Source organism: Alosa pseudoharengus, unplaced genomic scaffold (genome assembly GCF_046254945.1).
Source record: "Alosa pseudoharengus isolate Yale_2024_CS ecotype anadromous, Long Island Sound unplaced genomic scaffold, YU_APseudo_1.1 YU_APseudo_1.1_scf_12, whole genome shotgun sequence".
In the NCBI taxonomy this organism is placed as follows: domain Eukaryota; kingdom Metazoa; phylum Chordata; class Actinopteri; order Clupeiformes; family Clupeidae; genus Alosa; species Alosa pseudoharengus.
In genome coordinates, this window is record NW_027468587.1 from 20,453,238 (window position 1) to 20,467,224 (window position 13,987).

At 43.9% G+C, this 13,987-nt stretch overlaps 1 protein-coding gene across 3 annotated transcripts in view; it reads left to right on the top strand.

Annotated features, from left to right (window-relative positions):
* Window positions 1-13,987, top strand: part of slc9a1a (solute carrier family 9 member A1a) — a 72,771-nt gene that overhangs the window by 38,686 nt on the left and 20,098 nt on the right. For all 3 annotated transcript variants that reach the window (XM_076280439.1, XM_076280440.1, XM_076280441.1), the window contains exons 4-5: window positions 3,279-3,496; window positions 7,481-7,683. In XM_076280439.1, the coding sequence (XP_076136554.1) occupies window positions 3,279-3,496; window positions 7,481-7,683 (421 nt within the window). The remainder of the gene's footprint in view (window positions 1-3,278; window positions 3,497-7,480; window positions 7,684-13,987) is intronic.

The window sequence follows — 13,987 nt, forward strand, 5'->3', positions numbered from 1 at the left end:
TAGTGCAAAGCCTGAGTGGATCGCACGATCGCACTCCAGAACAAAGGTAGAACTCTCTTACTTATACCCCTCCAAAATGCTGACACAACACTACAGATGGCGTTATGAAAGGATCGTTGTTCGCTCTTATCACAGGTCACAGGTCATAATTGTGCATGGGTTAAATATCGTTTGGCCCCCTGCACTCTCCTACTGGTTGTTATGAGTAGAGCTCGCCCTGTGTACGTGTTATCTTGCAGCTTCAAGGCCGACTTTGGTTTCTTCAAAAGGCCCAGGCTAAGGCAACATGAGACACAGTGCAACAAAATGAGACACAGGGCAGTAAAAAGAGACATCGGGATACAGAGCACATGTAGGGGGAATTCTGGTAGAATAGCTTCAGTATGTTAATAGTATTAGTTAAACTTGTTATTTAAAATGTTATAAAAGTATTATGGTTAGGGATAACATCAGTGTATTACTTGATTATGATTAAGGTTATATGAATACATGCTTTACCGTTTCAAACTCGTTCTCTCATCAGGATAATTTTATACAACAGTTGATTAAGCTTTTTTTGCTTGCTTTTTGAGCAGTGTTGCAGGGCAACCACATAACTGGTTCCATGTGTTCTGATTGGATGATCATATTACATGTAAAGGTGCTATAAGCGATGTAACGCGGTTTCTAAGCTAAAACATTTTTTTTTCACATACAGCAAACATCACCTCACCATCCGCTAGCTGCCTGTGCCCTGAATACACTGTAGAAAAACAGCTTCATTGCTCAGAAAGGTGCCTTGTGTATAATCAGCTTTGGAGGACACATACACATCACAGTCAAATTTGTTCCAAAGTTCTACCAAAAAAGTGTGGTTGAGTGAGTGTATTGTGTGTGTGAGCATTACTCATCTTGCACTGGATCATCTTCCTGAATCTCAATATTCTGACCAGAACAATGGTCAAATGATTAAGTCAGCACCAGTCAGAGGCTACATTCATCGTTTGTAACCACAAATATTGCTTTTAATAAAACAAATATTTGGCAGTATTTTTAGACTAAAAGACCTATGAAGTATTTTGATACAAAATACGTAGCCATTTTCTTCAACCCAATAAAATACAAATTACAAAATATTATTTTTGTATTTCAAATACATACAGTATTTTAAATACATGTATCATAAATACAGCACATACCTGTCTGCATACGGCACACACCACTGTTTTCTGTGGATTGAGGAATGACCGATTGTCAAGGGAACAGAAATTAAGGATGTCCGGTATCTTGCTTTATAATTACCTTTAATTGGTCACCTACATGCATTTAAGCACTGCGCCATTGTTAACTTGTGCCAAGTGGACTTAACTGACACCGTGGCACATGTGCATCTTACACAGACAGGTCTTCTATACTATACTGCTCTTTTATTCACTGACACAAAATGAGGGATTGGGAAGGAAAAGTATTTTCTTGTATTAAGGGTAAATGCACCTCCACAAACCTACTGTTAAGGATATGGCTACTTTCCTCCGTGGCCCTAATTAACAAAAGTACACATGCTAATTTTATAAGCATGCGCCATGCCTGCTACTTATCTGTCATGGTTCACTGAGTCATAATTCTAGATTATGGGATACAGATGGCCAGCATCTATGTTACCGTGTAACTTGATGCATGTGTAAGTGGTCACGTACATGCTCAAACACAGAGTTGTGTATACTATGACAGGTGTTTGTCCTTTAGACTGCAGTTAGTGTTGCAGTGTGTGATGTGGTCTGTTATTCCGGAAGGAACTTAGTTCTCTGTACTCAGTGGCGTAACTATAGTAGGTGCAGCAAGTGCAGTCGCACCAGGGCCCGTGACCTCCCGGGGCCCGTCGCTACCCCTGCCCTGCCTCCTTTTTTTTTTTTTTTAGAACTTTAGAATGTTAGAGCACGGAGAGTGAAGCGTCACTTTGACGATCTATCAGAAGATGAGCGCTTAACCGATGCAGAGAGATACTTCAAAGTGCAGGTATTTAATGCAACTCTGGACATCATAATCAGTCAGCTCTCCCAAAGATTTGCAAGTATGCGGGAAACTTTTTTGTGTTTGAGTCTTTACGTCCTATGACCCTTCAACTCGCAGGTGATGATGAACTGCTTGAAAAGGCAAGACGTTTGTCAGACCATTATAGCAGGGACATTGCACTGACATTCCCAACACAACTCCTCTCATTCAGGTCTTGCTTTAAAGCAGAGATTTCACAGAAGTCATCTATTTTTCAACTTGCCAAAATGCTGGTGGTAGATTATGACAGTGTAACATCCACATTCGGAGAAGTGTGTACTCATGTTGTTTCTGACATCTGTGACTGTGGCAACAGCTAAGCGATCTTTTTCCAAACTCAAACTTATTAAGACCTATACCTAAGGAGCAGCATGGGGCAGGAGAGGCTCCGTGGGTTAGCTATCCTGTCCATTGAAAATACGAGAGCCAGAGCATTAAATATTGGGAACATCGTTGATGATTTTGCACAACGAAAGGCTCGTAAAATGGCCTTCTTCTAATGGCCTAATTCACGCATATTGGGGATTGTATGCATATGAATGATTTTATTTGGTTTCTTGACGGTTAAATAAGTTAGGCTACATTAAGTTTTGTTTCTGCGCAGTGCGAGTTTATAAGCAAGCAATACGCTTGCAGTTTCAGCAGAGGGTTGAAGAGGCGCATTGAGTGTTCCCATAATTCCATGCGAGTTGATGTTAATGCAGTAATATTAGATTACCCTGGCCTGCAGGCTGTTAATAAAATTATTTTTTAATGTTTTCACATGTAATGGATATGTAGTCGTGTGTTTTTTATTTGAAATTGTAATCTGTAACTACTAAACTACTTCGGTGCCTCAGGCCCTTTGCATAAACAATTGAAGTCACCCTTAATGTGTATTGCATGTATCAGAGCTAATTCATCCTGGGCCAAAGTTCGGCGGTATGGGGCCCGCGTAGCGCTCTCGCACCTGGGCCCACCATTGGTTTGTTACGCCACTGTCTGTACTTCTTAATTCTCTCCTACTTCTCAATACTATGTCAGCTTCATTAGCAAAGCAAAGCTGCCTCATTTCCATTAGTTTAAGAGTGCTTTTATGATATCATGATAATAATGGTTTATGAGTGTATGTACTGTGTGTGTGTGTGTGTGTGTGTGTCTGTTTGTTTGTCTGTGTCTGTGTGTGTCCAGGTGTATTGATGAATGTTGACATGATTTTCTTCGGCTTCCTTACCTTTACATGGTGTGCTTCCCTCTCTGCCTCATAGGCTGATTGCCTGCGGAGTGGTGATGCGACCCTACGTGGAGGCCAACATATCCCACAAGTCCCACACTACCATCAAGTATTTCCTGAAGATGTGGAGCAGCGTGAGCGAGACGCTCATCTTCATCTTCTTGGGTGTGTCCACTGTTGCCGGGGACCATAACTGGAACTGGACCTTTGTCACATCTACAGTTCTCCTGTCTCTAGTTGCCAGAGTTCTCGGTGAGTGTGTGTGTGTGGGTCTGTGTCTGTGTGTGTGTGTGTGTGGAATGTGAGTGTAGTGTGTGTGATGTCATGGGTTATTGTTTGAGGACATACTCTTATTGTAGGCTACTGGTGTCAGTCAAGTGAGACATGTTTGTAGTGCATGGTGTGTGCAGGCATGGTCTGGAGGTGAGACATGTTTGTAGTGCATAGTCTGGAGGTGAGACATGTGTGCATGCATGGTATGGTCTGGAGGTGAGACATGTTTGCAGTGCATAGTCTGGAGGTGAGACATGTTTTTAGTGCATGGTCTGGAGGTAGGGTTGGGCACCGAAACACGGTTCTAATATGGCACCGGTGCCGACGCAAACGGTAGTAACTGCATCGAATAACAACGTGGATTTCGGTGCCTCATTTCGGTGCTTAAATAGCGTTTAAAAAAAAAATTATACGAGGCATCACTGCATGTCATGCGCCATCTCTAACGTCTTGCTCTGATAGCAACACATCCAGATACAGTTAGCTAACATAAACACTGGATGAACAAGAGGGGTGCACCATAGGCGAGTGGGCAATGTTTGACAGCTTGCGTGAGCCCAAGTAGCTTACTTTAAAGCGATATCGCGAGCTCCTGTCAAAATCTAGCAGTGGGCCTAACTACACACAAGCAAAAGGCTATGAAACAACATCAACAAGTAGCCTATATGTTACACAATATCCTTGCTAATGCGCTAACTGCCATTTATTTGAAATGTTATCAGCAAAGTAAGGTGAAAACTTTGTGTGTTCTAAACAACGTAATGGCATGATATTAATCTTTCATGTGCATGAGGCCCATATAGCATCACAATAAATATGTAGATCATGTTAAAAGTTAGCTGGCAAAAACATAATTGTAGGTTACATACCTGATGTCACTGAGCTGTCAAAAAGGCTACGAAACCATCTCCGACTCCGTATGATATAGCTAATTAAACTCAACTGACTGGTGTTAGCTCATAGCCATAGTTGCTGTTAAAATGCCTACTAGGCTAGCGCTGGGAATCTAAACACTTCAACACCGACATGTAGCCTAACATGTTCAAAACTATTGCGTGTTATGGGTTAAGACGTGAAATTTCTTGAAGCATTTGGGAACACACTGATTTAACTGGAAAGTAGAGTCCCTGTTAGACTAGCTTGCTTGCAAATGCCGTTGTCCATGATCTGACAGTTCTATGGCAAGCGGTTTTAACATATCTTATGGCAAACTGCCTACACGGGGTAAACTTAAAAGCAGAGCTTACCATTGTATGTGCATGCATGGCAAGCTGTTTTAACATTTAAATGTATTATTCGTAGGAGCAATGAGATATTGATAGTAAATTGAACAGTTCAATTTCATGTTCAAATTTGTCTTATCAATAATAAAAAAAACTATTCATGCTTTAGACCATTTTAATTTAAAACATTTTAAAAACAAAGTACCGGTTCAGGCACCGTTTCGGCACCAGCACCGTTTTAAAAGTATCGATTTAGCACCGGTATCGGATAAAACCCAAACGGTACCCAACCCTATCTGGAGGTGAGACATGTTTGTAGTGCATGGTATGGTCTGGAGGTGAGACCAGGGACGGATTAAACAAATATGGGCCCTTGTGCACAATATCAAAAAAGGCCCCCCCCTCACCCTGACTGCGACGCGTGCGGGCGCGTTTGCGCATGCGCGTGCAAGTGACGCGCTTCTCTCTTTGCTGTCGCTGTGCAGGCTGGTGCACAATTGCACACAATGAAAATGTAGTACATTATGTCATATATTATAACTCAGGCCCACACAGAAATGAATTCCAGCAGCTGTTTTTACAATTAGGCTGTAATCTCCCTTTGCTGTCCAAACAGTCTACAGCAACATTTTTCAAACGGACCGGACACAGTTGTCATATCTGACGGACCGGTAGCAGGGACGTTGATAGTATTTTGTGAGAGGTGGTGCTGATCATATTACGGGGGGTTCGGGGGTGTCTCCCCCTGGAAATTTTCGAAATTCTGGCTGTTAAATATTCCCTTTTAACGCAGTTTGGAAGGGGCATACAAACTTTAACAGAACCAGCAGGGCCCGTTTTCTGTCTGACTCAGGTGACGTGAGCCTAAATTCATGGAATTTTTTTTAAATCCGAGGGCCCCCATTGGCTGAGGGCCCCTGTGCATGTGCACACTTGGCACAAGCCATGATCCGTCCCTGGGTGAGACATGTTTGTAGTGCATAGTCTGGAGGTGAGACATGTATGCATGCATGGTATGGTCTGGAGGTGATGTACACATGATATTTGTAATTTGTAGACTGAAACACAGAGAGAAACTAAGTGTGATGCTAAACAAGCTAAATAATCTGTGTGTTCCCGCACGTTTTGTATATTGTGTAGGCCTGTTCATGTCGTAACTGAACCGTCACCGTAGCTGTCGTGCCAATTGTATATAAAGGGACCCTGCTGACTTCATGGCATAGAGGACTGCACAGAGGCCAGAACAACATGCATCTGGCAGCAATGCCCAGTTTTCGCAGTCTGATCAGTGTGACTGTCACATACTGTCACATACTACACATATTAAAATACACCAAGAGAGGATGAGACTGAACCACCAGAGACACTTAGTGAGGCACTTACAAAACAGTTGTATACACACACACACACACACACACACACACACACTCTCACAGACAGACACACAGACACACACACACACACACACACACACACACACTCTCACAGACAGACACACAGACACAGACACACACACAGACATACACACTATTCAGCAAGTGAAGTCCAGCCCTCGTGTACCCACTCAGTAACACTGCGTAGAGGCAGACCCTGTGTGCAGAGGACTAATCGTCAGCTTATGTACTCCCTGCATGTGGTGTCCCTGAGGACAGTCAACACACACACACGCACGCATGCACGCACACAGATCTCTCTTCTCTCAACAGCTGTGACCTGGAGCATTGCTACCCCTGACTTAGCGCATAGCTGAACTAAGTCTCTGGCGTTGTTGCTATTGCTTTCAACACATGGAGTACCCTGTGGGGAAGGCTGAGTAAGGATAGCATGCCGGGAGATAAACACAAGTTCTCCTCTTCACCTCCATGAAAACAGAGCTGCAGGCTTCTGTCTACACCCGGAGGTGAATGCTCATGTGTTGAGCCAGGGGACGGCAAACAAAAAATGGCTTCAGCTTCGTCAGTGTGTCACTTCCTTCCAGATACACACACATTCAACAAGTTTTCTCACTCTGGATTATTAAGAAATCTCAAAGAGAAGTAAAAACATGAAGAGGTCATGTTTATGCTCTTACGCAAACTGGTTGCCTTCTTGACTTACGAGAAAGTAGTCCCCACCACAGCATCAGCGTAGGACCTGTTGAGCTGCAAAGTGTATATCCACAGTTGTGCAGTGTAAATGTTTATTCATAGTGATGTAGTGATTCATAGTCTGCTTAGAAAAAGTGGATTTTCTTTAAGTACACATTAGATGCATCAAAGTCATTGCAGGTAGTCATCCGTAGTACTGTAGGAAAGACTGTTTTTAAGTCCCATTGTGTCCTTCAAGTGTTAAGGGCCGTTCACACCAAGAGTGATAACTATAACAATAACGGCAAAACAAAAATCGTTTTAGCATGAAATGAATGAAAACCTCCACACATAAACTATAACTATGAGGACATGAAGAATGATATCGTTGGGGATCACTTTCAGAACAATTTTGCAAACGATAAAAAGCTGACCACCAATCGTAATCCATAACATTTTAGCAATCACATTCATCAACATATGTTTCATCATAAATAGACTCATAAATAGACTTTTCTTAATGTTGGTCAGTGTGGACGCTTTTATCACTATGGTTATAGTTATGGTTATAGTTATGCTTCCTGTGGTGAATGGCCCTGTACACCGAAGTAGATCTTTGCTTGTTCAATTGAAACTGTTATATTAACCCAAATGAAATTTCTCTTTAACCCAAGGGGTGGTTGGCCTGACCTTTGTCATCAACAAGTTCCGTATCGTCAAACTCACCACCAAGGACCAGTTCATTATCGCCTACGGTGGCCTACGAGGGGCAATTGCCTTCTCTCTGGGTTACCTGCTGGATAAAGTCCACTTTCCCATGAGAGACATGTTCCTGACAGCAATCATCACTGTCATCTTCTTCACTGTGTTTGTGCAGGTGAGTACATCAGAGTCTCTATCTCTCTCTCACTCACTCACACACACACACACACACACACATGCGTACACATACACACACATTGTCAAACACGGAAATAACAAAGCCTGTCTTAGTGAGTGATCTGTTTGGCATTCACAGACTCGGTGCACACAAATGCTAAATGTCAGATCTGTTTGTGTAACCTGCATTGTGTTGAACCTGCGCGATTCAGCCCTGAACACGCCCGGACTCGAACCCGCGAACAGCAGCACCTCGGATCGGGAGGCGAGCGCGCTAACAATTGAGCCAATAGCCCAGGCTACTGGCTCGCATGCCAGCAGCACTCTTGAGGCGTCGGGGAGTGAGGTTTACCAACGTTCCACAAGCACAGCTAAGCTAGCTGGCATCCGTTACATTTGCATAGGCCCGTGTCAGTTTAAGCATGTTGAAGTGTGTAGAAACATATCACATTGGTTGTAACCTTCATGGAGATGGGTGGGCTTGTCATTCAATTGTACATTTAAGGAGAATGACATTGGCCAGCTGTGTGTTTTTGTGTTTACAGCTTAGTGTTTTTGTCCAGTAGTGGTCAGAAAAGATGCGTGCCTGTTGCCCTGATTCTATGACCCCTACTTTGAGTAGAAACAGTTGACGCAGATTGGTTGTTGTCATAGAACGCTGTGGTGAGCGCTGCTCCCTGGAGCCTGTTGTGGCCCCTGGAGTTAGCGTGGCTATTTTGAGGAGGAGTGGTGTATTATGTGGTGTGTTAACATGCACGAGGCCTTTGTAGTGGCCACTCCACCCTCCATGTCTCTTCCTGTTCTGGGCTTTTGCTTTGGTGCACACGCTGCTCTGGTATGAATAAGTACCCCCACTGCAGTTGTTCTCAGTTACCACGCATGCACGCACGCACACACGCACGCATGCACGCACGCACTAACACATACACACACACACACACTCGCACACACGCACACACACAAACATGTGTGGATACACTAAGGCTGCAACGATTAATTGATTAGTTGTCAGCTATTAATTAATCACCAACCATTGTGGTAATTGTTAATATGTTTGTGTCATGTTTTTAAGGAAAATACCACAAAATGATTTGATTTTATCTCTTTTCTGCTTTACTTGGTCTTCTATGACCGTGAGCTAAAAAGCTAAATATCTAAATATCTAAACATCAAACTTTTTTGGCATTGTATCGCTCAAAAAACTACTCAATTAATTGAAAAAAACAATCAGATTAATTGGCTATGAAAAGAATTGTTAGTTGCAGCCCTTATGAACACACACACACACACACTAGTCAAGTTTGTACCAATCCACTACACTACATCAGAGTTTATAAACCTGTGTTATGTGTTGAATTGGTTCTGTGTGTGTGTTCATCTGACACTGGCCTTGTGTGAGGTGTTGTTGAGGTAAAAACGGCTTTGCCCAAAATAAAGCCTTTCAGTAGCAGCAGCTGAGCCAAATGATTTATTCATCTGTGCCAGGCTGTTATGGTAAGAGGTGATTTCAGTCCTGCCATACTGCCCGAGGTCACACAAGTTACACAAGGTGCTCCATCTCGATGATAATCACAAAGCTTCCACTCAGTCATGGAGGACAGGAGTTTATATGGATGCTAATTGATTGCGTTTAATAGTTAATAATTCCTGGTCTGGGTAAAGTGTCTGCCTCTTCCTGTCCTTCTTGTAGACTGTGCTGTAGAGGAGTGACTTTCTACAACTAGGTTTATATCTTCAACCTACACCTTGGTAAAATTTACAGACATTTTGAAAATGCACTGCTTCTTTAATTGATCTGTTTGTTGACAGTGGACAGCTGGCAAATAGCTACAGCTTTAAAGTTTCATTGTCAAAATGTCATTGTGGAAAAAAACAAAAAAAACAATGACTGCGTAACAGTGCAAAAACGTGAGAAACACCAAACTCTCTTCTACACACTTTGCAGAATGCTTTCATCTCGTCGCTTAAGGCTTTGTCAATACACGGGTACCTCCTCACCCACTCCTTCCTGCATAGACGCTTTTGCTTTTTAGCGGGGTGTTAGGGTTCTGGTAGGCTACATCAGCCATGTCAAGGAATGAATGAAAATGAGCTAAAATCAGTGCATATTCGCGCCTAATTATAGAACGTCAAAAAAGAAACAAAGTAGCCGGGGCTGCATCCAGACACTTAGCTGCCGTCGGGGGCTGCATGCAGTCGACTCAACCTCTCTACGGACAGTTGTTAATGTTTATCAGAAAATAACTACTCAGTATTGTAGCGATCTCACCCTCAGACAAGATTCACCTTTGGCCAGGACGGCCATTTATTGGAACAGGAAGACTCGGACGTACACAGACAACTACATAGGGCAACACAGGGGTAGTCTCAGCCGCACATGCTACACACAATAAGGGTTTACCACACACATCAACACGAGGATAAACACATGAGGTACAACCAAAGAGACTAACACGCTAACAAATACACAACATGCTAAACGTAACTACAACTATTATAACCGACATTACACATTCTACCATTCACTCGCACTGCATTCTGGGAGACACTCATTCAACGTTAAACATGTACATCCACCGACGCTACATAACCCCCTCCCGAGCCATTGTCGTCCCCGGCAATGACAGCTCAGCTCACCGCTCGCGGCTGCGTCGGTGTCAGTCCCAGTGCTTAGTCCAAGTGACCGGAAAGCCTCCGGCTGCACGATAACCCATCCCGACTGGAAGGGCTCTCGGCTGCCTCTGTCACGTCAGTTCTCCCCCGAACAAGCACCAGAACCGGCCAGACGTGGGTCGTGGTGTCGCTTGGGCCCTCAGTTTCCCGCCGTGCAGCTGCACTACCTCAAACAGCAGCAAACAGTCCCACTGCAAGCCGAACCCCCGGATACGCTGGAACCCCTGGACGTTCGGTAGCCCCCTCTGGCTACTGTGACAGCTCGTGGCCGTTGCCACCTGTCCACAGTGTGCCGATCTCCAGGCGGTCAGCAGTCCACGTCGAGGTCCCTCCTCGCGCTGCCCTCGTGTAGAACTTTTGTCGGCTGTCTCTCGAGCACAACGATCGATGCTCCACTGTGGCGGGAAATGGAGACCCCGACCCTCTCAGCAGGCTCGGGACACACAGAAACTCACACAAAACATGAAAAATATTGCGCAGACTTGCGTCAACTGGAACGTGCGCACTTAAAATCTCAAACAGTACACAAAACGATAGCTCCCAAGGCTCTACAGGTCGACGTTACCCTCTTGGTCACTAGCTGGAGCACCGCAAGCTCCCGAACTAGCAGCTATGACTCCATCACACTCTCGACCGGCAGCTGACGCTCTTCCGTAGCTGGCGGTGTAAACCCGGCCGCTGTGGTCGTGTTCCAAGGTCGTCAGAGAGTTCGCGCTCTCTATGGATGAGATCCTCGGATGACTGCAGCATCGACATCGGCGTCGAGCCGGGAATTCCTCAGCCGGGGCCGCTTCCTCCAGCGCTGGCAGCTCTCGTCGGCTGTGCAGGGCTGGTCCCGCTGGTCGCCTGCACAGGTCCCGCGCCGGGCCGGAAAGTCCCCCATCCTCCGAAGTGGCGAGCTCAGCGAGCTGGCTAGTCCTTATAAGGACCATTGGAACATCTGCTGAGGTCCGCCGCCATCTTGCTGGTCTGGTCCTCGGCCTTCTTCTCCGTCTTGATCTGGCGTAGATCTTCGCGCCCCGGGAGGGGCCCATCCCACTTCTGACACCAATGTAGCGATCTCACCCTCAGACAAGATTCACCTTTGGCCAGGACGGCCATTTATTGGAACAGGAAGACTCGGACGTACACAGACAACTACATAGGGCAACACAGGGGTAGTCTCAGCCGCACATGCTACACACAATAAGGGTTTACCACACACATCAACACGAGGATAAACACATGAGGTACAACCAAAGAGACTAACACGCTAACAAATACACAACATGCTAAACGTAACTACAACTATTATAACCGACATTACACATTCTACCATTCACTCGCACTGCATTCTGGGAGACACTCATTCAACGTTAAACATGTACATCCACCGACGCTACAGTATTCTGATTGAGTATAATTTTCGGGACAATTAGGGCCTAAACGCTTAGATTTCAGGACTGTCCCGAATTGCTCAGGACGTCTGGTCACCCTGGGGGGGGTTATGGGGTTACAACTGAGTTTACAAATCACGCGTTGTAACACAAGAGCCCAATTAAAAACTTGTCTGGTCCAGCAACGATTATGTGAATGCAGCCCTATGCATTTAGCCTATTAAACAGTGGAAGATCATTTTTGACGCGGATGCAACGCGAACAGAACGCTTGCGCTGGAATAGCCTCCATGTCTGTGTGACTACATGCGTCTGAAATGTCAGCTGGAATGTGAGCCCAGCGAGAGATGCTTATTGATGTCACAGGTAGGCTAATTGAAACTTTCAACTTCTGTCAGAAAAAGACGTTGAGATTGGTTTAGCAACGTAACATAGGCTGTGGTTAAAGTTAGCGATATTGGACAGAAATAGACAGTTCATTTGATGAAGAATATGTGCAGTTTGAGCCATCTAGATCGACAAAAGGTGAAGCAAATAGGCATACTTTATCAGTAGGCCTATAGCAAAGGCTAATGTGAACTAAATAGTTTAATTAAATGCTCCTAAACTGGGCTGGTTCGTTTTGTCGAGTTCAGAGACAAAAGCAGTGTTTGACATGGTAATGCTAAAAAACGTTTAGTGGCCAGGGCCCACTTCCCCGAAAGCATCTTAAGCCTAAGAGCGTCGTAAAGTCCCTCTTACGAACGTCTTAAGATTTGCCGACTGTTTCCCGAAACCATCGTAGCTTAAGAGCGTCGTGAAAACACTCGTAGATCTACGAGTGCTCCAGAGTACTCGTTACCGGCTAAGAGCGTCTTAACAGTACTTCTCACTGAGGTCACCAACAGGACATACAGAGGAATTACAACTTAGAATACATAATCCAACTTACGTTCCCATTCTTTATTGTGTTTACCTGTGATGAATCAGATTTTAGCGTGCAAAATAGCCTACATTTAATGGTCATAATAATGTGATGAAAAGCGGACAAAAATGCAATCAAGTTATGAAACGAGACGTTGCTAGAATAGTTTGACCTTATCTTTGCTAAGTGAATATTTTATTAGGCCTATGAGGTAAAAAGCAGAGAAAGCAACATGTGGTTTAGTCTGTAGCCTACTGCATCAAAATCTAAGCCTACACATTTCCTTTCTTTCTTACTCGACTTCTTTCTTATCTTCAAACGTGTTCATAAGTGGCACCGCGAAAAATTATTGCATGGTGCAACAATCTAATCTTCAAATAATTACAATTATTTATGTCTCTGTGTGGTATATAACCTACTTGGGATGCTTACATGCAGATGTCAAAGTGTTTTATTTTCGTATTGATGTGAATTAATGTGTAGATCCGAAGTTTAAATGGTAGAAAACCCTCTTAAGAGCGTGTCTCCGTCGTTATCGGGGAAGTGCTTCCCCGATAACGACGGAGACACGCTCTTAAGAGGGTTTTCTACGATTCATCTTACGATCGTTCGTTTGATTTTTCCGACTGTTTCCCGAACATGCTCGTAGCGTGAACGCGCGTGCACTGCTCTTAAGATGCTCTTAAGGGGAGCTGTCCACGTTAATAGTTCTGAAATATCCTCTGATTTGACGGTGATGTCAGGTGACTGCACGTCACAGCTATAGGCCTATTTAAACTTCGGATCTACACATTAATTCACATCAATACGAAAATAGAAACACTTTGAAATCTGCATGTAAGCATCCCAAGTAGGTTATATACCACACAGAGACATAAATAATTGTAATTATTTTAAGATTAGATTGTTGCACCATGTAATACTTTTTCGCGGTGCCACTTATGAACACGTTTGAAGATAAGAAAGAAGTCGAGTAAAGAGAGGAAATGTGTAGGCTTAGATTTTGATGCAGTAGGCTACAGACTAAACCACATGTTGCTTTCTCTGCTTTTTACCTCATAGGCCTAATAAAATATTCACTTAGCAAAGATAATGTCAAACTATTCTGGCAACGTCTCGTTTCATAACTTGATTGCATTTTTGTCCGCTTTTCATCACATTATTATGACCATTAAATGTAGGCTATTTTGCACGCTAAAATCTGATTCATCACAGGTAAACACAATAAAGAATGGGAACGTAAATTGGATTATGTATTCTAAGTTGTAATTCCTCTGTATGTCCTGTTGGTGACCTCAGTGAGAAGTACTGTTAAGACGCTCTTAGCCGGTAACGAGTACTCTGGAGCAC